Source organism: Balaenoptera musculus, chromosome 12 (assembly GCF_009873245.2).
Source record: "Balaenoptera musculus isolate JJ_BM4_2016_0621 chromosome 12, mBalMus1.pri.v3, whole genome shotgun sequence".
Taxonomy (NCBI): Eukaryota; Metazoa; Chordata; class Mammalia; order Artiodactyla; family Balaenopteridae; genus Balaenoptera; species Balaenoptera musculus.
In genome coordinates, this window is record NC_045796.1 from 9,745,523 (window position 1) to 9,772,186 (window position 26,664).

At 48.3% G+C, this 26,664-nt stretch overlaps 2 protein-coding genes across 15 annotated transcripts in view; one reads left to right on the forward strand and one right to left on the reverse strand.

Annotated features, from left to right (window-relative positions):
• The window catches only part of SYNJ2 (synaptojanin 2), a 99,075-nt gene extending 76,719 nt beyond the window's left edge, over positions 1–22,356 (reverse strand). For all 13 annotated transcript variants that reach the window (XM_036871728.1, XM_036871727.1, XM_036871735.1 and 10 more), the window contains exon 1: positions 22,138–22,356. In XM_036871728.1, the coding sequence (XP_036727623.1) occupies positions 22,138–22,264 (127 nt within the window). In that variant the 5' untranslated portion in view covers positions 22,265–22,356. The remainder of the gene's footprint in view (positions 1–22,137) is intronic.
• Positions 22,357–22,508: 152 nt separating this feature from the next.
• On the forward strand, positions 22,509–24,589 carry LOC118905213 (40S ribosomal protein S5-like). 2 transcript variants are annotated; one of them, XM_036871738.1, is made up of 3 exons: positions 22,509–22,939; positions 23,147–23,235; positions 23,822–24,589. In XM_036871738.1, the coding sequence occupies exons 1-3, from the start codon at positions 22,913–22,915 to the stop codon at positions 24,486–24,488; spliced, it is 783 nt and encodes a 260-aa protein (XP_036727633.1). In that variant the 5' UTR covers positions 22,509–22,912; the 3' UTR covers positions 24,489–24,589. The 2 variants fall into 2 exon arrangements, with proteins under 2 accessions (XP_036727633.1, XP_036727634.1); XM_036871739.1 differs by lacking the exon at positions 22,509–22,939 and having other exon boundaries at positions 23,169–23,333; positions 23,822–24,580.
• Positions 24,590–26,664: the final 2,075 nt, after the last annotated feature.

The following is a 26,664-nucleotide window of genomic DNA, read 5'->3' on the forward strand; positions in this document are numbered from 1 at the left end:
AAACAGGGAGTGAAATCATTAGCGGAGAGGGACAAGGTGTTGAAGGCCTGAGATGAGAAACAGTCATCCCGGAGGGCGGAAGAGAAACCTGGCTAGGCAAATGCAACGAGGCGACCGAACCAGCACTGGAAACCCTTAGGAAGCTGCGACAGACAAATCAGTGTGGTCGGGTTTTTCTCCAGCTGCGTCCAGCAACATGAGGGTGTGCACGTAGTGGGGGGAGAGGACTAACGCAGGGCCAGGGGTTTTGCCTGGCAAGTGTGAAGGAGAGAGTGGTTGAAAGAGGGGAGAGCGTGTGCAAGAGGAATGATCACCATGGATGGGAACTGAAGCAGGACAAGGAGGCAAGAGAGGATGTGAGGGCAGGGAAGGTGCTGGGAAGGTTCGGGGGCCTCAGACTCAAGGTCTGAGTAGGGGTCCTGCGCGGGTTAGCAGGGCAGAAGGTAGCAGAGAGGATGCTTGATGCTGAACTTCCAGGGCGGTATAATGACTGGTGATGAGAAGGCCAGTGGCGTGAAGGGGGATGGAAGGAAAGACTTGGCAGTGAGGAGGTGAGAGCAGCTAATGGGCACGACCATGCCTAGGATGGGACAGGAGAGGTGGCGGAAGGGCTGGGCGAGCCAGGAGCCCAGCCCTCCATGAATGGGAGCCTGGCCGAGAGGCAGGCAGTCTTCCAGGGAGGGATAGGGACCTGCGGGGGAGCGGCGCTGAGGAACACAGACAATGACCCCGCCTCCAGCAAGGCCGCCGGGTTTGGGGGGGTGCATGAAGGTGAGGTCGGGACACAGTTCCAGGAGGCTGGGGTGAGAGTTGATCAATCTCCCCAAGGTCGATTACTACTCTATATTTTAATCCAGAATCCAGACAACAGTCGATAATTCATTTCCTAGGCTTCTCTGGTTTAAAAATTTTTTTGTTCGGTCAGATTCATTAGGGATCTGACAGAGCAGTTTGTTCACCTGTGTTAGATGCTCAGAAACTGTCACAGCACTGCAGTCACGCTCTTTGGGGACCTCTGACAAACTCGGGAGCACACAGGTCCAGGGAAGACAAGGGAAGTTCAGCTCAGCGCAGACACGTTATTATCGCTTTATTACCGACACCCCACACGTAGGTAATATCTAGGGGTGTAGTTTGTGACAGGTGTGGCCTCTTTCTCCATATATGTCTATAAACTAAACACACCTGCTTACTCACAGAGGCCCCACCCAACATCAACGGGAAACGATCACAGTTTCTTTGTTTTTTTTAACAAAAGGGCGGGAGAAACCTTCTCAAATGAACCTAGTTACACTGTTTTGTTGATTTGGAAACTGCCTCCTCCAAATTACCCTCCAGCCAAAGGCTTTCTGCACCTGGAATTAGTTCTAGTCTCGCAAACAGAGAAGCCTGTGGCTGGCTCAGAACCTGGCCTTAGAATCTTCATCCCTTCACAGCAGGGATTCCCCAAGTGTACCCTAGGGACACTGGTCACCATCAGGTGTTGGTGTATGTTCTGTGAACTAAAGGTCAAAGGTGTCTGGGGAAGGCAGGGCTGTCTCAGTAGGTGGACTTACTGCAGGGCCTGGCCGTCTTTCATATGCTAACTCACGCTGGACCTCTCCAAGGGGTCACCGTGTCCAGACTCCCCCAGTCATCTGCCACAAAATCCTTTCGTTTGGGGAGCCCCTCTCTGGGGAAGTTTGCCTTTACAGAATGCCTCTGAAGCCTGTCCCACACTCCTTCCAGGGGGCCAATTCTGTCCTCCCCAACCCTGGCTTTTTTTGACAGGTGCCATACCTCTCACCAGCCCCAACCTCTGGCCATGGCGGCCCTGTCCTACTTCCTGCCACTCCTGGCCCTGCCACAGCTGTTGTTCATGTCCCAAGCACCTGAGCCCTGCCCTGACGTTCCCAGCACTGAGCTGGGCTGGAACCTGGGCAGGTGTGTCCCCAGAGGACAAGTTAAATCTGGGCTTGCCTGGGAGCCCACGGGGCTGACCTGGGGAGCCAGTCATGAAAACCAAACATCTGCTGGGAGAGGGGTGAGCCTAAGGGGACGGACAGGTATGAGGGCACAGCTGCAGACCAGGGGGGAGGGGTGATCCTGAGGAAGTACATTATCTGTCACCCGGGGCTTCCACTGAATCTCAGGAGGGAGAAGGCAAGAGAAGCGGAGCAAGAGAGAGAAAAGCACTCATCCGTCTAACACGGATGACGGCGCTCAGCAGAGCTGGCAGTGTTGGCTCCACTGCCTGGGCCATTTGTATTTTTCCTCTCGAGAATTACTAAGTATGGCTTTTGCCAATTTTTCTGTTGAATGGTTGGTCCTTCTTCTTCGTGATCTGTAGGCGTGTTTTTATAGCATACGATGATCACCAGTCCTGTATTTGTCCCTGTATATGTTGCAAAGGGCTGTACATAGTTCCCTTCCAGCCTGCTCCTTGTCTTTTAACTATATTTATGGTGTCTTTTGATATCCCAGAGTTTAAAATGTTTCTGTAGTCAAATCTATCAGTCTGACACGGGGTAAAGGAGGAGCAGGGGGCCCTAGGGTGCCACCAACGCTGTTTCCAGATCTTCACGCTGGTTATACGACATGTTCACTTCGTGAAAATTCACAGAACTGTCCACTTAGGATTTGTCCATTTCTCTGTATATGTTATACTTCAATAAAAAACAGTTCTTACATCTCTCAGGTTATTTTTTCCTTTATGACTTCTGAGTTTTGTGCTTTGCTTAGAAGGGCTTTCTGTACCATTACAGTGTGGAAGCTTCTCCTATGTTTTTTCCTAAAACTTTAAAAGTGGGATTTCTTTACATTTAACTCTTAAGTACCTCTGGAATTTCTATATGATTTAATGTAGGGCTCTAACTTAATTCGTGTCCACATGGGCTTAACAAATCCTTTTTCTGACTCTCCAGCTCTGGTTCCCTGGGAACCCATAAAGGTAAAACATAAACCACCAGATAAACCAGTTAACACTGCTTATGGTCAAAATGAACTTCATGAATGAGGAAGCCCCAATGGGGACACCAGGCTTGGGGCTTCCTTAAGTGCAACAACTTTTGTAGCTGAGCATGCCCCTCTGTGAACCCCGGAAACCATACCTATGGGGGTTTTATAAGGGATCCTAGCTCCTGCAGGCACAAGGCTGTAAGCTGGCGAGAAGCTAGCTAGCGACAGACAGCTGTGTGAACAGTCACCTGCGTGAACTCACTCCCTGGAAGAGGAACCACCCGGCATTGACCTGTGGAGCAAGCCCTTCTCCTTTCTGACCAGACAGCCACGGGGGACCTGCTCTGAAATATCTGGCTGAACAAAGGAAGTGCCAAGTTGCACAAACACCATTTACTGAGCGTCCACCTTTTCCCCCAATGATTTAAATTGTTACCTTAATAATAAACTAAATTACTCTATTTACATGAGTCTGTTTTGAGCCCTCTCCTCTAGTCTATTGATTTTTGCCTATTAAATCATTGTTAAGGCTTTATAGTATGATTTACTGTCTGGTAGATCAAGTCTGTCCTGATCTTTTTCAAAATCTTCTTGGCTATTTTGGCCATTTCTTCATCATTTGGCAGTGTTTCCTGAGCCTCTCCTCATGTCAGACACTGTTGAGAACACCCCCCCCACCACCACACTTATTAGTTTCTTGGGGCTGCCGAACAAAATACCACAAGCTGGAGAATTAAAGCAACTTGCACTTGATTAACCAACTGCAAAATCCAGCTGGGGGCAGGGCCAGGCTCCCTCGGGAGGCTCCAGGGAGGATCGTCCCGCCTGTTCGCGCTTCTGGGAGCCCCAGGCCTTCCTGGGCTGGTGGCAGCACCACTTCCGTCTCCGCCTGTCTTCACGTGGCCATCTCCCCTCTGTGTGTGTGTGTCTTCGCATGACATTCTCCCCTCTGTGAGTACCTGTCTCTGTGTCTCCTCTTCTTACAAGGACACCAGTCCTACAGGATTAAGGGCCCACCCTACTTCAGGATGACCTCATCTTAATTCACACCTTAATTATGGCGACAAAGACCCTATCTCCAAGTAAGGTGACCTTCAGTTAGAGGGGTTAGGACTTGAACATATCTTCGTGGGGCGGACAGTGCAACCTACAACGTCCTGCCCCCAAGGAGCTGGCGTGCTCAGGACCCAGCAGAGGTTGCAAGCAAATAAATACGGTGATTTCAGTGGCCCGTGCTACAGAGACAAGGAAACAGGCGAGGGAACAGAGACAGTCGAGGCGCGGAGGCCGCGGGCTGGTCTGGCTAAGGGTGGTCAGGAACGTCTCGCCGAAGTCACCGAGTTGGGCCTCAACGAGGACAAGGTGGCCAGATAGAGGTCTGGGAAGAGCACTGCGGGCACAGGGCACAGCCAGGGCAGAGGTGCTGAGGCAGGAGCCGGTCAGGGTCACTCAAGAAGAGTGAGCCCGGGAAATGGGGGGAGACAGGCTGGAGAAAGAGCCGGGGCAGAGGACACAGGCCGTGCAGCCTCGGTCAGGCCGCTGTCTGGGGTCAAGGGGACGGCCCGGGAGTGGCAGCCAAGAGGCCACTTAGGAGGTGGCGTGTGGTCCAAGGGAGAGAAGCAGTGGCTGGACTAGTGCCGTAGCAACTGCAACAGGGGGACCGGTGGATTCAGACATATTCTGGAGGTAGAGTGGTCTGGACGTCCTGGTGGATTGGACGGAACTGAGGAGAAGATAGGGATCTGGATGACTCACAGGTTCTGTCCGGAGCAACTGGCTCACCCACGGGGGGCTGCCGTTACTCAGAACGGGAGGATTAAGATAAGCACAAGTTTAAGTGGTGGGTGGGGGGGCAGTCCCAGATATACTTTAAAGTCAGCCTGTTACGCTTTATATCAAACGCCTGTGGGGACTTCCCTGGTGGCGCAGTGGTTAAGCATCCGCCTGCCAATGCAGGGGACACAGGTTCAATCCCTGGTCCAGGAAGATCCCACATGCCGTGGAGCAACTAAGCCCGTGCACCACAACTACTGAGCCTGCGCTCTAGAGCCCGTGTGCCACAACTACTGAGCCTGTGCTCTAGAGCCCACGAGCCACAACTACTGAGCCCACATGCCACAACTACTGAGCCTGTGCTCTAGAGCCCACGAGCCACAACTACTGAGCCCACATGCCACAACTACTGAGCCTTGCTCTAGAGCCCACGAGCCACAACTACTGAGCCCACGTGCCACAACTACTGAGCCTGTGCTCTAGAGCCCACGAGCCACGACTACTGAGCCCACGTGCCATGACTACTGAAGCCTGTGCGCCTAGAGCCTGTGCTCCGCAATGAGAAGCCACCGCAATGAGAAGCCCGTGCACCGCAACGAAGAGTAGCCCCCGCTCGCCACAACTAGAGAAAGCCCGCGTGCAGCAACAAAGACCCAACGCAGCCAAAAAGAAAATAAATAAATAAATTTATTTTAAAAACCCAAACACTCCTGTTGATTGCATTTTACTCATAGGTACTTGCATTTACAGATTTATTAAGAACATTTTTACAATGTTGATGTTCCTTTCCCAAGAATATGCTGTACCTTTCCACTTATTCAGTGCGTCCATAAAGTTTTATAGCTTTACATATTTTATTATATTTATTCCCAGAAACTGTTGTTACTGCGAGTGGAATCTGTTTTTCCTATTACATACTCTAATTGACTAATGATGGTATATGAGAAAACTACCGATTTTCATCTGTTGAGCTTGAAAAGCAGCCAGGTTAATTCACTATGTCTCATGAACTATCACCTGCCTATCACCCAGCTCCAACAGGCATCAACATTTTCCCAATCTTATTTCACCCGTTGTGTCCCCACTGTGTGTGTGCACATGAGTCCATCTGTCTGTCTCCTGGAGGGTTGCCACACAAGTGCCAGACGTGATATCGCTGCACTCACAGAGACTTCAGGGACTGTCTCCTGGATTTCCCAAGTGCACAATCTTATCATCCGCACCCAAAGACCTGAGAGTGTTCAGGAGAGGGGAAGACAGAAGCCACAAATGTGACGACTTTCCTACAAGACCCAGGAGAAAGGTAGGGACCAAACTGAAGTCACAAAGTTCATCCTCTACAGCTCGCAAACTTTCCTCACAGGATCGCTCCTCAAGTTTTCGTTCCAGGTCTATTTTCTCTTGTAAGACAAAATTCTGATAAGTTCTCAGTAACCTAATTTTCCTAACAGCAAACTGACCCAGAAACCTAAAGGGGGAGCGCTGCTGAAGTCAGACACACACCCAGAAACCCCTGAAGTCTGGAGCCATCCGTGTGCAGGCAGTGGTATTTCATTACAATTTCTCACTCCATATATGTGTCTTAGGTCATTTGTTCCAGTTCTGTGGCTGGACTAAAATTTTATCACGACCAGACGAGTTAGAAAAGGCCATGACCTGTCCACCTTTTCCAGGGCGGTCTCCAGCTGGTATGGTGCCTTTTTGTGAATTAGCAAAAAGCATCCCCTCTGGACAGATTCAGACCCACAGTCACAGCATGGAAAGCAGGGGAGCTTGGGAGGGAACAGGAGTTCAGCCCACCTCACCCAGCCCTCCCACCCTACCACCTCACCCCAGAACCTGGCACGGAGGCCTGGACCTTCCCCTGTGTTCCCATCCCAGACTCCTGGGGTCTTTGCAAATGTCAATATTTTTAACATCCTAATGGATATCATACCTCTTTCCCTGTCAACAAACAGCAAAACTTAAAGACTAATAGCAATGAAGTTCTGTTACTTCTGGTTAAAACCAGTTTATACCATCAGACGAAATCTCTGAGTCCTCACTCCAAGCACTGTGTCTGGAGAAAGCAGAAAGTAGCCCTTAGAAATGGCAAGTATAAGATTCTGTTTGTCCACTCCAGAGACCTACAGTGTTAACACGGAATTCCATTCCTGCAGCTCTGCTGCTGGCCCTCTTGTGTTACCCCCACAGATGTGCTCTGCCCATGGCTCTCGCCGCCTCATCCAGCAGCATGGGGTCCTGGTCCACAGGCTCCTCCCCTCCTGGTCCACAGGCTCCTCCTCCCTGGTCCACAGGCTCCTCCTCCCTGGTCCACAGGCTCCTCCCCTCCTGGTCTACAGGCTCCTCCCCTCCTGGTCTACAGGCTCCTCCCCTCCTAGTGGTCCCAGTGAAAAGAGAAGCAGGTGCCACTAGGCAGATGGACATTGTTATAAGGGCCTGGCTCAGGCCTGGGTGGGTGGCAAGTTACTTCCAGCCCTCGTTTTCCAATATTCCTTTCTCTATCCACACCATTTAAATAAAAACAAACAAGTCCACTGTTGAAACAGGCCATGAGACGAGTGTCACTGTTCTGTTAAGCCGGAGCACGTGCCCTGCTGCTGCAACTGATAGCCCCCCATCACTCCTCTCCGCCAGCAGGACCCAGCTCGGCTCTGCCTGACCTCAGCTCTGCTTGGCTGGGAAGCAGGGGCGGCAGAGGACTATCTCTGCTTAAAGAGTTTTTCCAACATACAACATTTATCAGCCACGGATAAGATTCACTTAGTGAAGCTAAGTCCATGCCATGTATAGGCAATAAACACAGACAAACAAGCCCACCCATCCCCAGACACACAACTTGCCCCACTCCAGTCCAGCTTGTTAAAAAAAAGTTATTCAATATGAGGAAAGGTATGATTTTCAGAATGCCAGTGGATATTAATAAGAATCTGCTAAAAGAGCTACTCAATTAGCATAGTTTAGTTTAATAAATACCGTATGTTCCTAATTTAAGCTTAAATTGTTATGGCTTAAAAATTGTTTTTGCTGGTTACAGGAAAGGGGCAGAATCAAGAGAGAGAATTTCATGCATTTTAATTAATTCATAAGTCTCCAATAAAAAATGTATAGCATCAGATTCCTAGGTTTAGCTCAGACTTAGATCTGAGCCATCTTAGATTTTACTTTGCCAGGTCATTTCTCCTAAGATTCAAGTTTCTGGGTAGTTTATAATTTTAACTAGGTGTGTAAAGTAGGGGTGTGGCTTATTTGCTTATGCTTAGTGTGTAAGGTTTTGTTTTGTTTTGTTTTTTTAAAGACACATGGAATCTGAGAGTAGGGAAGCCAGAATAGGTTGTCATGCATTTGTTTTCAGATTAGGGTTCGAAGCCTGGGGGAATTAACTCAATTCCCCCAGATAAGGAATAGCTTAAGGCATCAGGGTTAGAATTCAGGTCTGAGGAAGGGAGTTTGCTTTTTCTGAGCAGAGATTACTACCACCTGTCAGGAATGTCAGTACAAGTTGAATACAAAAAGGCAGCCGGCCATCGGAGATAAGCTGTACATTGTGCTCACCTTAAATCTGGCCACTTTCCTAGCTCTTGATGGGTGACCGGACCATCCCAGTCCTCCGCTGGGTCTGAGCATCAGTCCTGAACACCTTGCCCTCTCCCTAGCCCACCCCCAAATCCCACATCAACACGGTAACTGGGAGAGCATTTGGTGGCCCAAATTCTCCGTGAGACCTCACAGTGTTTTAAAGGGCATAGGAAAAGTCCCTCTTCCTTTCTTACCACCTGTTTTGCCCTGAGCATCACGTCAGACCTTGTCAAAGAGCAGAAGTGGCAGAAGACGATGCCCTGTTCTCAGGGAGCATATGGTTTCAGTGAAACACACAACAAAGAGTCGGAGAGTAGAGCACAAGGGTCCAGCAGGTGGGGCAGGGGGGATGGCCCCATCACGCCCCAGCAGCCTGGGGAGGGGAGGGGGAGGGGTGGAAATGGGCACAGAGGCAGGAACAGAATTAAGCACCAGCTCCCGTGATGTTACAGAAGCCTCTCCGGGAGAGTCCCATATCCTCAAAAAACTGCCTTAAAATTAAGTTCAGACTTTTGCATTTGTTCTTTGGAATTGCTCCCATGAACTGGGCCACCAGAAGGAGCTGCTCTGCCCGCCCTCCACAGCTAATATGCTCAGAGTGAATCCTCCCTCCCACCCGGAGTCATTTTCTGAACCAAGAAGCTATATAAGCAAATGGCAACCCTCCAGCTTCATATACCCCGAGTTCAGACTGCTGCCCCCCAGCACCCGGCCAGATGCATCCAGCCTTCCTGGACGGGGCCCTGTGCTCCACAACAGGTGCCCAGTGCCCACCTTGGGTGCAAAGCAGTCTATCCACCCACGTGGCAGAGCCGTCCTCAGGGCCCCAGAACAGAGGACAGGAAGTGTGCGGGGCGCCCAGCACACTCACTCAGGAACCTTTCCCCACTCAAAATCGAGGAGAGGTTCAGGACGACACCAACGTGTTACCTGTTTGACTGTCCTCACGTTGAGATGCACGTCCTTGGGGAGCCTGGGGTCCACTGCCACCTCTACACCGAGAAACCCAGCACTTCCTTCAGAGCCTTGAGTCCTAACCAGGCTCTGTTCTAGGTGTCGGGACATCCACTCAGAAGGACGAGACCCGGCACAAGCCTCAGCTCTGCTAGAACACAGGACTGAAGCCCACACACTTCTCTTGAAGATCTCGCCTTTGTAATATCACATGCGCTGCTCAGAACGTGGGTGACTGCTTCCCCAAGCCTGAACGCCCCTCTATAAAAGAGTGTCAGATGGAAAGCCAGTCACGGTCGGGATGCTGTGTGATGCTTACACGCACCAGTAGCCCTCCCCTTCACTGACTACACGTGAGTTTTGAAACCCAAGATAAGCAGAGAGACAACAGGACACTGCTAGTGTTTTTCATACACACGCTGAAATTTCTTTTTTTCTGAGCATGGGATTTTAGCAAACATGCCGCTCTCTGGAGCCTCCTGGGCTCGCTCAAATCACAGCTCGGCCACTAACTAGAAACAGAACCTCATGCAAGTTCTTACACTTCCCTGTGCCTCAGCTTCTCCAAGTGTAACTGGAGATTATTAGGACCTGCCTCTTTGTGAGGACTGAATAAGTCAATACGTATAAACCACAAACAGCGCCTGGTACATGGTAAGCACTCCATAAGTGTTAGCTATTATTATCAAGTGAACCAAAGTTTACTTGACCAGCTGAAAATTCAAAACACTTTGCAATACATATCCTTGAAGCAAAATGAGTTCATGTGTGTATTTCCCGAGATAGGCTACCCATAGAATACTGGATCAAGGACGGGCATGTCTTTAAGGGTTTCATTAAACTGTCCTCAATAATGACTTACATTTACATAACAGGGTCCCGGGTCTCCTTCCAGCAAGTCCTTGAAACAGGAAATGCCTGTAATTGGGCTGTTTTGTGCTGACTTTCGCCGAGAATCCGCCATCTAGCAAAGCGCCCACTGTAACTGCAGCCTGGAGATGCCAGCGCAGCGCTGGGGCCTCGCTTTCAAGCCCTCAGCTTACCTGGGTGCACGCACCTTTGCCAGCCTGATTTGATTTTCCCCTGGAGACGGGCTGGCCACCACACACCCCCTAATAATAGGGACCCCAATCTAATTCCCAGGTCTGAGCCTGGGGCAGTTTGCCAGGGCTTTAAGGACACTTTGAGTGGGGAAAAAACACCATCCTCAGGTGAAAAGGTGACACCGTCCATCAACAGAAGCTGAGCAGTCACAAATCACAAAGGGGTGCCTGGGTGCCCAAGGAACGCCCCAGAGTAAGACCTAGGCACACCTGGCCTGACACCTACAGGGTCTGAGCCAGGTACCATCGGAGCCCTGCACCCCCTGTGTGGAACTATTTGTAAGGTTTCAATCAAGCTCACAAACTGTTAAGTAAAATACGTTTTATCCTTTTGGCTTGAGAAGGACACCCCCGGGACCAACTGGAAGGCCAGGTCCAGAATGTGCCCAGTAGGGAGAGCCGGCCCCAGCCTGGCCCCCTTTTCTTTCCACCGACCCCAGCCCCCTCTGGGCTTCATACCACCTTGCAGGGGCCTCGTGCACACACCTGAGGACACCCCAGCGAGTGTGCGTCCACTCCCACTCACACCCTGCACCCTTGCTACACCCCTCCTCCAGACCTGGGTAGACTCACCCACTGCACAGTCTGTCGGGGGCCCTGGGAGGAGACCCGAGCAGGCTGGATGCAGGCTGGACACCACTTACGCAGGAGATTCCAGGATCCTGTGTACCTGGACTGGGGTCCAGGGGTGGTCAGGGAGAGGGCCACAAACAGCAGGGGACACGGCCGCTTGGCCCGACTCCTCATTCTGGTGAGAGTCACAGGGCAAGGCCCCCTCTTGCCGTGGTCTAGGGGCAGTGCCTCCACTGGGTCCCTGTGACCCATCTCCTTCGAGCCCATCAATGCTGTCCCAAGAGGGGGGACACCCGGCTCTTCCAGGCTGTGGTTTACTCTTCCCGTGTGATCACTTCACTCTTGAAAATGTATCTTGGCCAGAATCTCAGAATCAATTCACACCACCATTTCTGTTGTTGATCACGTTTCAATCCATCAAGAAAATCTGAACTTACACACATACAAATGCAAGTCAGGAAGAAAAAAAAAAAAAAAGCCAAGCCAAATTAATTAAAATCTTGCTGGCAATAAACCAACTAAATTTTAGGAAATTTATTTTTCATATAAAATACAGGGGCGGGTGACATAGAATTGAACTGTACTGATAACCACCCACAGTGAGTGACAGGTACAGCAGATTCACTTTTCCTTCCACTTCTGTGTACATCTGAACATTTTCACAATTAAAGGTTAAAGGAAAAGTTTTGGAGCCACGCAGCCCAAAAAAGGAGCCTGGCGAGATCTGATATCACATTCTTCCTGGTGAGTTACCAAAAAAAGCCAGGCAGAAGCACACTAACTCAGTTTGCCATCTTGTCAATATTACGAGCAGCAAACCTACAACTGGGAAAGGCCTGTTCGCGAGCCACGGACACAACAGGCCGCTGCGACCTGGGGTCACCACCCAGGTTTCCCAAGACGGGAGCCCGAAGCCCCCAGCAGTCCCTACCTGCGCTTCAGTCTTTACCCAGGAGGATTCATTTGACTCTCTCAGACGCCCTTAGGCAGGTCAAACTTCAAGTCACTGACCAAATAAACCCAGGCCACGAAGCCTGACAAAGCGGCCAAGGTGGCAGTTTATACAGAGCCTTGCTCGGCTCCATGGCCACGTCTCCAAGTCAAACAAAACTTGACGCTGTGGCCTCTCCCACAGCAGCTGGGAGAACCCAGGCCCGTGTTTACACAGGACCTCTTCCCCCAGAAGCTCAAGGTAATTTCGGGACACTCACTAATTAGCTTAATTAAGTCTCACGGAGCCTCCTGCCCACCTCGCTCCCTGCTCCACAGCACGCGTGGCTGGGGGTGGGAGAGGCAGGGCTGCACGACTCACACCCACGTGTAAACACACGCGCACTTGCAGACCACCCTTCCTGGGGGGCTGTCTGGAGAACACTGAACTCTGGAGCATTGCTGTTGGCTCTAAAAATGGACGAAAGTCATGAACAATAGGTACAGTTCCCTTCATCTGGTCTGCACGACGTCTGAAAGCGACAAAGAGAGAGAAGACAGCAAGCGCTTTTTGCCCCAGTACCAAATAAGAGAACATCTGTATGTTAACTGTGGACGGCAGACCCAGGGGAACTGTTACAGGCTCTGGCTTTGTATCTATACTTGAGATGCCTCCTACTGTTGAATCAGGTCATCGAGAAAACTTGATAAAAACCTTTGAAATTGGTGCCAACCTGTTTGGCTTTTCTGCCTCTGGAATTCCTGTTCCCGCTGACCCACATTAAAGATGGATTCTCAACCTAATTCTTTTAGAAGCTAGAACTTGGAAGTATTCCTCCAGCAAACCTCCTGCTGGCAGGCTAGGTGGCCACCTAAGTCACATTGGAATAGGATTAACCTAGAAATCGGCCAATCCATGATCACCAGTTTTTCCTAAACTCACCACCCAACTCAAGCCCCTATCTCAGCACTGCCTGAAAACACCAGGCAAAGGTGAGCCCCTTTCAATGGGAAGCCTTTGCAAGTTATGATCCTTACGGGTTGAAACTGAAGAGCTATGCTTATGCCTGTTGGGCCCACCGAGCTCTCCTGCCTGTCCCCGTAAAAGCAGCAGCGTGCACCTGCCGCAGAGCTGCACAGAATTTAGGACCACTCAGGGGCCAGGGAGAAACCACTGCCCTCGACAGTGGGAATAAACCCTCGACTTAAGTCTGCTTGACCTCTTATTCCTCAATGGGGAGACCCATCACAGGAAACCACAGCTGACGGGAAAAGTAAGCTGCCCCCAACCTTGAACCTCATGGAATGGCCAGGGTTCCACTGCCAGCTATGCCGGCTGCCACAGGTGTACTGCCCCTCGCAAAAGTAGAGACTGCAACCTTCTGGGGGGAAAAAAAAATGAAAGCACTCTTAACCTCATCCAGAAAAGGAAAGCAAAAAGCTAGACCTTTAGAACACAGATGGGAATTTCAAGTTCAGAGCCGGTCTATCCAATTGTGATGTGTTTAGAATACTCTAAAAGTCTGAGACAACAACTTTCTAGTAACAGAAGGCTCCTACAATCCTCCTCTGGACCAGCAATATCACCAAATGCTACAGCTGCCTTTTAAAAATAGTTTTACTTGAAGAGACCATTGTTTCGGGGTGCGCGAGGAGAGGGGATTCAGAGTACCGCATAAACGAGCTCCAGAGACAGGCGCGAGCTGCGGCTATCACCGCAGACCGCAGAGACTGGCATGAGACACTAAGGCTGCTGCTGCCGCCACCAAGAAGCCTGTGTGCGAGCACAGGTCACTCTCCACACCGCCCCTCCCGGGAGCCTGTGCAGCCCGCCACTGCCAGGGTCCCGTGATCCGGGGACAACTTCACCGGGAGAAGGGAGAACGCACGGCGCGCCTCAGGCTGGTGCAACGTCACGCAGGCCTCCGCCGCTGCAGGCTCGCCCCACATCCGTACCCCTCCCTCCCCCCGGCCTGAGTGAGCCAGAGCCCCCTAATCAGCTGCTCCTTTAACCCCGTCCTGTCGGAGGAGGAACAGATGCCCTCAGGCGACCTACACGCAGAGGCGGGGCCAAATCCAAAGCTGAACACCGGGAGCTGTGCGAACAGAGAAGAGAAAGGGAAATCTCTCCCAGCAGCCTCAGGAGCAGTGGATTAAATCTCCACAATCAACTTGATGTACCCTGCATCTGTGGAATACCTGAATAGACAACGAATCATCCCAAAATTGAGGTGGTGGGCTTTGGGAGCAACTGTAGACTTAGGGTTTGCTTTCCACATCTAATTTGTTTCTGGTTTTATGTTTATCTTAGTTTAGTATTTAGAGTTTATTATCATTGGTAGATTTGTTTATTGATTTGGTTGCTCTCTTCCTTTTTTTTTATATATATATATATTTTTTTTTTCCTTTTTCTTTTTGTGAGTGTGTTTGTGTATGCTTCTTTATGTGATTTTGTCAGTATAGCCTTGCTTTTACCATTTGTCCTAGGGTTCTGTCTGTCTGTTTTTTGTTTTTTTTGTTTTTTTTTAGTATAGTTTTTATCACTTGTTACCATTGGTGGATTTGTTTTTTGGTTTGGTTGCTCTTCTTTCTTTCTTTCCTTTTTTTTCTTTTCTTTTTTATTACTTTAAAAATTTTTTATTTTTAATAATTTTAAAAATTGTTTATTTTAATAACTTTATTTTCTTTTTTGTTTTCTCTCTTTTATTCTGAGCTATGTGGCTGACAGGGTCTTGGTGCTCCAGCCAGGTGTCAGGCCTGTGCCTCTTAGGTGGGAGAGCCAAGTTCAGGACACTGGTCCACCAGAGACCTCCTGGCTCCACATAATATCAAATGGTGAAAGCTCTCCAGAGATCTCCATCTCAATGTTAAGACCCAGCTCCACTCAATGACCAGCAAGCTACAGTTCTGGACACCCTATGCCAAACAACTATCAAGACAGGAACACAGCCCCATCCATTAGCAGAGAGGCTGCCTAAAATCATAATAAGGCCACAGACACCCCAAGACACACCACTGGACACAGTCCTGCCCACCAGAAAGACAAGATCCAGCCTCATCCACCAGAACACAGGCATCAGTCCCCTAAACCAGGAAGCCTACACAACCCACTGAACCAACCTTAGCCACTGGGGGCAGACACCAAAAACAACGGGAACTACGAACCTGCAGCCTGCGAAAAGGAGACCCCAAACACAGTAAGTTAAACAAAATGAGAAGACAGAGAAACACACAGCAGATGAAGGGGCAAGGTAAAAACCCACCAGACCAAACAAATGAAGAGGAAATACGCAGTCTACCTGAAAAAGAATTCAGAGTAATGATAGTAAAGGTGATACAAATTCTTGGAAACAGAATGGAGAAAATACAAGAAACGTTTAACAAGGACCTAGAAGAACTAAAGAGCAACCAAACAATGATGAACAACACAATAAATGGAATTAAAAATTCTCTAGAAGGAATCAATAGCAGAATAACTGAGGTAGAAGAACGGATAAGTGACGTGGAAGATAAAATAGTGGAAATAACTACCACAGAGCAGAATAAAGAAAAAAGAGTGAAAAGAATTGAGGACAGTCTCAGAGACCTCTGGGACAACATTAAACACACCAACATTCGAATTATAGGGGTCCCAGAAGAAGAAGAGAAAAAGAAAGGGACTGAGAAAATATTTGAAGAGATTATAGTTGAAAACCTCCCTAATATGGGAAAGGAAATAGTCAATCAAGTCCAGGAAGCACAGAGAGTCCCATACAGGATAAAACGAAGGAGAAACACGCCAAGACACATGTTAATCAAACTACCAAAAATTAAATACAAAGAAAAAATATTAAAAGCAGCAAGGGAAAAACAAAAAAAAGAATAACATACAAGGGAATCCCCATAAGGTTAACAGCTGATCTTTCAGCAGAAACTCTACAAGCTAGAAGGGAGTGGCAGGACATATTTAAAGTGATGAAAGGGAAAAACCTACAATCAAGATTACTCTACCCAGCAAGGATCTCAGTCAGATTCGATGGAGAAATTAAAACCTTTACAGACAAGCAAAAGCTAAGAGAATTCAGCACCACCAAACCAGCTTTACAACAAATGCTAAAGGAACTTCTCTAGGCAGGAAACACAAGAAAAGGAAAAGACCTACAATAACAGACCCAAAACAATTAAGAAAATGATAATAGGAACATACATATCGATAACTACTTTAAACATAAATGGATTAAATGCTCCAACCAAAAGACATAGACTGGTTGAACAGATACAAAAACAAGACCTGCATATATGCTGTTTACAAGAGACTCACTTCAGACCTAGAGACACATACAGACTGAAAGTGAGGGGATGGAAAAAGATATTCCATGCAAATGGAAATCAAAAGAAAGCTGGAGTAGCAATTCTCATATCAGACAAAATAGACTTTAAAATAAAGACTATTACAAGAGACAAAGAAAGACACTACATAATGATCAAGGGATCAATCCAAGAAGAAGATATAACAATTGTAAATATTTATGCACCCAACACAGGAGCACCTCAATACATAAGGCAAAAGCTAACAGCCATAAAAGGGGAAATCGACAGTAACACAATCATAGCAGGGGACTTTAACACCCCACTTTCACCAATGGACAGATCATCCAAAATGAAAATAAATATGGAAACACAAGCTCTAAATGATACACTAAACAAGATGGACTTAATTGATATTTATAGGACATTCCATCCAAAAACAACAGAATACACTTTCTTCTCAAGTGCTCATGGAACATTCTCCAGGACAGATCATGTCTTGGGTCACAAATCAAGACTTGGTAAATTTAAGAAAATTGAAATAGTATCAACTATCTTTTCCAACCACAACACTATGAGACTAGATATCAATTACAGGAAAAAATCTGTAAAAACTACAAACACATGGAGGCTAAACAACACACTACTAAATAACCAATAGATCACTGAAGAAATCAAAGAGGAAATAAAAAAATACCTAGAAACAAATGACAATGAAAACACAACGACCCAAAACCTATGGGATGCAGCAAAAGCAGTTCTAAGAGGGAAGTTTATAGCAATACAATCCTACCTCAAGAAACAAGAAATACCTCAAATAAACAACCTAACCTTACACCTAAAGCAATTAGAGAAAGAAGAACAAAAAACCCCCAAAGTTAGCAGAAGGAAAGAAATCATAACGATCAGAGCAGAAATAAATGAAAAAGAAATGAAGGAAACAATAGCAAAGATCAATAAAACTAAAAGCTGGTTCTTTGAGAAGATAAACAAAATTGATAAACCATTAGCCAGACTCATCAAGAAAAAAAGGGAGAAGACTCAGATCAATAGAATTAGAAATGAAAAAGGAGAAGTAACCACTGACACTGCAGAAATAAAAAGGATCATGAGAGATTACTATAAGCAACTCTATGCCAATAAAATAGACAACCTGGAAGAAATGGACAAATTCTTAGAAAAGCACAACCTTCTGAGACTGAACCAGGAAGAAATAGAAAATATAAACAGACCAATCACAAGCACTGAAATTGAGACTGTGATTAAAAATCTTCCAGCAAACAAAAGCCCAGGACCAGATGGCTTCACAGGCGAATTCTATCAAACATTTAGAGAAGAGCTAACACCTATCCTTCTCAAACTCTTCCAAAATATAGCACAGGGAGGAACATTCCCAAACTCATTCTACGAGGCCACCATCACCCTGATACCAAAACCAGACAAAGATGTCACAAAGAAAACTACAGGCCAACATCACTGATGAACATAGATGCAAAAATCCTCAACAAAATACTAGCAAACAGAATCCAACAGCACATTAAAAGGATCATACAACATGATCATGTGGGGTTTATCCCAGGAATGCAAGGATTCTTCAATATACGCAAATCAATCAATGTGATAAACCATATTCACAAATTGAAGGAGAAAAACCATATGATCATCTCAGTAGATGCAGAAAAAGCTTTCGACAAAATTCAACACCAATTTATGATAAAAACTCTCCAGAAAGTAGGCATAGAGGGAACTTACCTCAACATAATAAAGGCCATATATGACAAATCCACAGCAAACATCATTCACAATGGTGAAAAACTGAAACCATTTCCTCTAAGATCAGGAACAAGACAAGGTTGTCCACTCTCACCACTATTATTCAACATAGTTTTGGAAGTTTTAGCCACAGGAATCAGAGAAGAAAAAGAAATAAAAGGAATCAAATCAGAAAAGAAGTAAAGCTGTCACTGTTTGCAGATGACATGATACTATACATAGAGAATCCTAAAGATGCCACCTGAAAACTACTAGAGCTAATCAATGAATTTGGTAAAGTAGCAGGATACAAAATTAATGCACAGAAATCCCTTGCATTCCTATACACTAATGATGAAAAATCTGAAAGAGAAATTAAGGAAACACTCCCATTTACCATTGCAACAAAAAAAATAAAATACCTAGGAAAAAACCTACCTAAGGAGACAAAAGACCTGTATGCAGAAAACTATAAGACACTGATGAAAGAAATTAAAGATGATACAAACAGATGGAGAGCTATACCATGTTCTTGGATTGGAAGAATCAACATTGTGAAAATGACTATACTGCCCAAAGCAATCTACAGATTCAGTGTAATCCCTATCAAACTATCAACGGCATTTTTCACAGAACCAGAACAAAAAATTTCACAATTTGTATGGAAACACAAAAGACCCTGAATAGCCCAAGCAATCTGGAGAAAGAAAAACAGAGCTGGAGGAATCAGGCTCCTGGACTTCAGACTACACTACAAAGCTACAGTAATCAAGACAGTATGGTACTGGCACAAAAACAGAAATATAGATCAATGGAACAGGATAGAAAGCCCAGAGATAAACCCATGTACATATGGTCACCTTATTTTTGATAAAGGAAGCAAGAATATACAATGGAGAAAAGACAGCCTCTTCAATAAGTGGTTCTAGGAAAACTGGACAGCTACATGTAAAAGAATGAAATTAGAACACTCCCTAACACCACACACAAAAATGAACTCAAAATGGATTAAAGACCTAAATGTAAGGCCAGACACTATAAAACTCTTAGAGGAAAACATAGGCAGAACACTCTATGACATAAATCACAGCAAGATCCTTTTTGACCCACCTCCTAGAGAAATGGAAATAAAAACAAAAATAAACAAATGGGACCTAATGAAACTTAAAAGCTTTTGCACAGCAAAGGAAAACATAGAGAAGATGAAAAGACAACCCTCAGAATGGGAGAAAATATTTGCAAATGAAGCAACTGACAAAGGACTAATGTCCAAAATTTACAAGCAGCTCATGCAGCTCAATATCAAAAAAAAACAAACAACCCAATCCAAAAATGGGCAGAAGACCTAAATAGACATTTTTCCAAAGAAGATATACAGATGGCCAACAAACACATGAAAGGATGCTCAACATCATTAATTATTAGAGAAATGCAAATCAAAACTACAATGAGGTATCACCTCACACCAGTCAGAATGGCCATCATCAAAATATCTACAAACGATAAATGCTGGAGAGGGTGTGGAGAAAAGGGAACCCTCTAGCACTGTTGGTGGGAATGTAAATTGATACAGCCACTATGGAGAACAGGATGGAGGTTCCTTAAAAAACTAAAAATAGAACTAACATAGACCCAGCAATCCCACTACTGGGCATATACCTTGAGAAAACCATAACTCAAAAAGAGTCATGTACCACAATGTTCACTGCAGCTCTATTTACAATAGCCAGGACAGGGAAGCAACCTAAGTGTCCATCGACAGATGAATGGATAAAGAAGATGTGGCACATATATACATGGAATATTACTCAGCCATAAAAAGAAATGAAATTAAGTGATTTGTAGTGAGGTGGATGGACCTAGAGTCTGTCATACAGAGTGAAGTAAGTCAGAAAGAGAAAAACAAATACCATATGCTAACACATATATATGGAATCTAAAAAAAAAAAAAAAAGGTTCTGAAGAACCTAGGGGCAGGACAGGAATAAAGACACAGACATAGAGAAGGGACTTGAGGACACGGGGAGGGGGAAGGGTAAGCTGGGACAAAGTGAGAGAGTGCCATGGACATATATACACTACCAAATGTAAAATAGATAGCTAGTGGGAAGCAGCCGCATAGCACAGGGAGATCAGCTCGGTGCTTTGTGACCAACTAGAGGGCTGGGATAGGGAGGGTGGGAGGGAGATGCAAGAGGGAGGAGATATGGGGATATAAGTATATGTATAGCTGATTCACTTTGTTATAAAGCAGAAACTAACACACCATTGTAAAGCAATTATACTCCAATAAAGATGTTTAAAAAAATAAATAAATAAAAATAAAAATAGTTTCCCTTAATTTAAGAAGACTTCACAAGTTAAGTATTCAGCCCAAAGTCTACTGAAAAATGAATGCTAGGTTAAGTGACAAATGTGGAGTGCACGTGAGCTGAGGTCCATTCCTGTCATTACACCCTCTGTTCTAGAATCCAGACTACTGTAATCACCAACATAATATACATGATTTCAGCCCAATCCTAATTTCCAATGGAAAATATGCATTGTATTACTTTCATTAATCATTTTAAAATCTTCACTTTTGAAAAAATAAAGTCTTTTTATCCCAGTGGTTTGAAAGGAACTCATATATATAGGAACCTTGCTTAAAGTTGCTGTCATCCAACTGAATAATATTTTAATCTCTTTGATGAAGCAGTAGTTTTGTACCATGCAATTTAATCTCTCAGCTCTGATACATGTGGTATGAAGTAGACATCTAAAATGGAATGGAGATTTCTGTGGTTTTCTTTCAAGACCTTAGCAAATGACCAAATTTGGACTTTTCGGGACAGAGCACAAATTGGAATAATCTGATAATAATTTAATCCATGACTACTGCACACTTATGGTGCCGACAATACTGGAGATGTTGTTTTAGTAACCAAGTGACTGAAAACAAGCCAGATAACTATATGCTAATAAAATGATTAGGGAAGCAGAAATAGAAGAGATGGTCCTTCCAAGATGTATACCGAAGAATCTAATTGAAGAATTGATGCATACAATCTGAAAAAAAAAATGATTCAATTATAAAATGTGGTGGGCGTGAGTGCACAGGTCATCTACCTAAAGGACTGGTGACCCTCCTCTGAGCTTTGTTTAGCTACAAACAGGGGAGATACTGGACACCAGTTGTAAGCCTACTCTCTAGTGTTCAGGTTAAAGTTCTAACACTTCTACCTGGTTTCGCTCTCTTTGTTACCTGGCCTTCCTCATGAATGTTAGCCACAAAACAAGGTGATTCCAAGAAGCCGCACACTGTACAACAATACAGAAATAGTCACTGGAAGTCAGGTAGAGCTGTTTGTCACCTTAGGCAAGCACGTTTCTTAACCTCTTCAGGCCTCAGTTTACTCCTCTGTAATATGGGGATAATACTAGTCCTTTTGTAGAATTGTGAAAATTAAATGAGATGGTCTGTAAAGCCCTTGACACAATGTTAGTGTCAAGACTTCCTGGAGCTCATAGGTGAAATACACTGACTTGGCAACTGGCTAATGTCAAATACACCCAGCACAGAGTCACCAGGTTTTTTGTTTTTTGTTTTTTTGCCTCCAAGTTCTATACTTTGCAGTACTGACGCTTCTCAGCCAAGTATTTACATGAGGCAAAGGTGCCATCAGCGCTTTCTCCGGAGGCTATGTTATGGTGCTTTTGTCCCCATCCCCCGCCCCCCACCCCCGAGAGTGAAGGAGGCCATCACAAGGGAACGGGCATTCACTGGTTTCATCAACAGGTGCCAAAGAAAAACAGCGCCAGGCACTTGGTCGGGCTGCCTCCTAAGTCACCCCTCCTGGATGGTCTTGAATCTGTAACGGGTTCCGGGGGAGCGCGGGGCAGAAAAGACCAGAGGCGGCTCTCCAAGAACGGACCCCGCCGGCAGGCGCGCAGACCGCAGACCCCTGTGGGCCGCCTGTGCACCCGGGAGCAGCCACACGTGTCTTCTGGCGTCCCCGGCGTCACTTCATTCAAACTGGCCACCCGCCACCCTGCGCGTGCGACCCCCACGCCTCGGCCACCTCCGCGCCGCCCGGGACCGGTCACCTCGGGGACGGGAGGTGCCCGTTTGTCTAGGTCTCAGCAAAGGCAGGCGACCTCCCCTCCAGGCATCCTCCCCGGGACAGGGGACCAGGGCGCGGCCCGAGCCCCGGCGCCGCTGCGGAGTCGCCGGCCCGGAGCCCCGGGCGGCGCCGCCTGCCGCACTCACCGAGCGTGGCCACCGTGCCGGCCTCGAAGAGCAAGCAGTCCCCGCGGCCGCGCGCCTCCAGCAGGATGCTGCTCTCCCCCGAGGCCTCCAGCCGCCCGAGCAGCCGCAGCCCTTTGCTCAACGCCATGGGCGCGCGGCCCGCCGCCGCGGCTCCCCGCGCTCCCGCGACTTCCAGGAGTTTCACTTCGCGCCCACGCCGCCGCCCGGCGCAGGCTCCTCCCCGGCTCCTCGGCGGCCTCCGCCCCGCCGCCTCCTCTGCGCCCGCGCGCGCGCGCCGCCCCGGGCAGGTGAGGGCGCGCGGTCGCCTCCCCGCCTCCCGGCCGGCTCCGCCGAGGCGCCGCGCTCCCCCCAGCGGCCAGGCAGCGGTGGGAGGCCTCTGGGCTCGCTCGGGGGCTAATCCGGGGCCCGGGTGCGGAGGGGAAGTCCTCCTGCGGGGGGCGGCAGCCAGGAAGGAGGATTCCACACATTCCTCGGCGCGGAGGAGGCTGCAGGCCGCCGGGCGCCCTAATGCGCCTGAAACGTTACAGGACGCCCGCGGCCTTATATGGGCAGCCGGGGCCTGGCCGGCGCCGCGAGGCTGGAAACCACCGGCGCCGGGCCCTCCGAAGTCCACCCGGCCCTCCGCTGCCCTCCCTGGTCCTCCCGGTCCCGCTCACGCCTCCCTCTCTCGTCTACTTCTGCGACCCTGGACGAGTCCCTTGTTCTCTGTGCCTCAGTAGCCCTACGGGTGAAGCGGGATTAGTAACTGTAGCTACTTAGTAAAGTTGCGGTGAGGATGGAGTTAATTCGTGTAAAGGGCTTGGTGAGTGCCTGGCGAGTGGAAAGTGTTCCCTAAGTGTTGCCTTCTAGCTTTCTGTACGGAGGGTACTGCGGTCCACTGTCCACCCCCAGGTAGAATTTGGGAGGATCAAAGGTGTGTTTTCTCGGAGAGAATTGAGACCCTGATCTCTAGACCTGCCACTTACCTTGTGACCTTGACTTCTCTGAGCCCGCTTTTCTCCTTTGTCAGATGGTGACCGGAACCTGCCCCACCGGCTTACAGGATGGGTGTGGAGTCGGAGGAGCCGAACGCTCGGGGAGTAACGCGCAGGGCCAACTGTGAGATGCTGATGGGTGTGGGTGCGCCAGTACGGGGGCTCTTCCCTCTCCCTGCCTGCGCCCTTTCCCTCCATCTTGCAATCCCTCCTCCCACTCTGGTGAGTGTGTACAGTCCTTGACTTAAGGGTAGATACTACAACAAGCCAGTTTGTACTCAGACATGTGGACAGCAGCACATATCCGTGCATCCTCCGCTGGAGTACGAGGACCTGGCAGCTAGGCAGGGCCCCTCTTGGCACTGGGTTTTAGCCAGGATGTCGGGACTGGTCTGCAGGGGAGGGGAGAGAGAAGGAAGGAGAGGGCTTCCCTGGAATCGCCCTTTGGGTGGGTTTGGGGGGCCTCGTTTCCTTCTCCTGTAAGGGATGTGTATGGATGGCCCTGAGACCTCCGTCAGGATGTTCCCATCAGGCCCCACACCCAGTTGGTTCCTCTCACACCCATTCTGCTCACATGGAGAAGGCTGAGGGTTAAGCCATTTGTCTCTTGGGCAAGTTCCAGAAGGAGCAGAGCCCCCGGTGGCAAGCAGGATGGTGGCGCCCTTGCAGAACACTCAAGAATGACCAGGAACGCTTCCTGTCTGTGCCAGGGCACGCGTGGTCCATGCCGAGCGGCCGAGATGCCTCGGCTGCGCCTTCAGGATGACGGAGTGGGAGACAGCTGCACCTGCAGTAGCAGAGACCCCCGACATCAAGCTCTTTGGGAAGTGGAGCACTGATGATGTGCAGATCAATGGCATTTCCCTGCAGGATTACATCGCAGTGAAGGAGAAGTATGCCAAATACCTGCCCCACAGTGCAGGGCGCTACGCAGCCAAGTGCTTCCACAAGGTGCAGTGCCCCATCCTGGAGCACCTCACCAACGCCATGGTGATGCATGGCCGCAACAATGGCAAGAAGCTCGTGACTGTGCGCATCGTCAAGCACGCCTTTGAGAGCATCCATTTGCTCACAGGTGAGAACCCCCTGCAGGTCCTGGTGAATGCCATCATCAACAGTGGCCCCTGGGAGGACTTGACCCGCATTGGGCGAGCTGGAACAGTGAGGCGGCAGGCCGTGGACGTGTCCCCGCTGCACCGTGTGTATCAGGCCACCTGGCTGCTGTGCACAGGTGCCTGTGAGGCCACCTTCTGGAACATCAAGACCATTGCCGAGTGCCTGGCAGACGAGCTCATCAGCGCTGCCAAGGGCTCCTCCAGCTCCTACACTATCAAGAAGAAGGATGAGCTGGAACATGTGGCCAAGTTCAACCGCTGATTGCCTGGCCACAGCTGCAATAAACCTGTTTGCCCTTTGGGGTGGCCCCCCCCAAAAAAAAATGACCAGGAACCACCAGACATTCCATCCTCTGTGGATACCCTCTCAGGGGGTGATTTGGGAAATAAAGGAAATGTGAACAGCAGAGATTCAAGTCATTCCTGAGCCTTCTGCCCCCTTGTCACAAATTCAATTATGTGGTGGATATCCCGGGTATGATGCTCATACGCTATCCAAACATTTGTAAAATGGAGACGTTATTTCCTCCTGAGAACAGTGTGCCCATTAAATGAGGCAGAGTAGCCTTTGGCCCACTTTTTCTTTCCTTTTAGATGCAAAGCTCACTTCTTCCAGGAAGCCTTCCTGGGATGCTGAGGTTCCAGACAACATTGTTTATGTACCCTCAGATTCACAGATGTTCACTTCAGCTCTCACCTGCTCATCTGTTGCTTGAGAAGTGTTTTCAGATTTCTCTTAGCCCTGTTTCACAAATTAGGTCATAAGATCTTAGGAAGGGGACCAAGTCTTTTAAAATTTTCTCTCTCCTCTTCTTTCCTGCCTTTCCTAGTATCACATAATTTACAGCTCTGCACAGTGGCATGCTGAACATATTTTAGAAAATTTCCTATAGTCCAGACCAGCACTTGAGCTTTACAGCTTATGGAATCTAAGACACAATCAACTGTAAGATGAACCACTATTTTATGTACCACTGAGAAAGAAAAAATGGTGCCAATTAAACCATGTAATTAAATCGTTAGCAATGCCCTGATTTCAGCAATGCTATAACATGCATCTTAGACACCAATAATGGCTGTTCCCCTACCTCTGAGAATTGGCACCTGCTGTGTTTTCAGGTCATGGTTTGGAATGGGATGGTCCACAGGGGCAGCAGAGGAAGCCCCATCCTTACATACACACTGCCTTGATAGGCTGAGGGTCACTCAGGCACTGGCACGTTTAGCAGATGGAGAAAGTATCAGATCTTGAGACACTCGAGAAAAAGGTCAGCTCTGATACCTAAACCATGAGTGGAACCTGGGAAGGCCAGTGGACCCATGTGAGTGGGGAAAGCTTGGGCACATCCCACTCCTGAGATGCAGAGCTCTTGGAGGTCTATGATTGGAGGGGGAGGAGGTGAGGCCAGAAGGAAAAGCCAGCTCCGTCACCCCTGGAGTAGACAACGGCAGGAAATGCAATGGGGCTGTGGCCCGGGGAGTCAGCCAGGACCTGGGGAGCCAGGGAGCCCAGCAAGTTATCAAAGCAGAGAGAGAAATAGGGGAGAGATACACAAAAGGCTGTACTTGGTGCCTATTGCAATGAGAGGCAAAAGGACAGCGAGAAGTCAGAAGGGAGCCCAGCGTTGAGAGAATGGGGTGGTGGTGGCCCCATTGACAGAGATAGGAGAATGAGGGAGGAAGCCAGTGTGACCAGAGACAGGGGGTGTGGGAAGTGGGCCTGGTCTGGCTTGTGCTGAGTTTAAGATGAGGAGGGTCAGCCAGTGGGAAAGGCCAGAAATGAAGAGTGGAGGCTGTGAGGGGAACAGCTCTCTGAAAGGGGGTTGGGGGGGGGGGGTGAAGGCCAGTCTGAGTGTGGGAGGGGCAGGAAGAAAGGACTAGAAAGAAGTAGCCTGAGATTAAGGAAGCCCAGGTGTGGCAGGGGATGCTCTGGGAAGCAGGATGGTTACTGGTTTGAGACCCTCAGAAAGGTCCCTAACAATGAGGACTCAGGAAAGAACCTTGGTTTGGTGAGGAGCTAATGGTGACCTCTGAATTAGAGGGTGGGGAAAAAAGTCAGCTTGCAAAGAATTAAGGAAGAGGGCTTCCCTGGTGGCGAAGTGGTTAAGAATCCACCTGCCAACGCAGGGGACACGGGTTCGAGCCCTGGACCAGGAAGATTCCACATGCAACGGAGTAACTAAGCCCACGAGCCACAACTACTGAGCCTGCGCTCTACAGCCCACAAGCCACAACTACTGAAGCCCGTGTGCCACAACTACTGAAGGCCACGCACCTAGAGCCTGTGCTCCACAACAAGAGAAGCCACTGCAGTGAGAAGCCTGCGCACCGCAACAAGGAGTATGCTGCAACTAGAGAAAACCCATGCGTAGCAATGAAGACCCAACACGGCCAAAAAAAAAAAAAAAAAAAAAGAATTAAGGAAGAAATGAGAAATG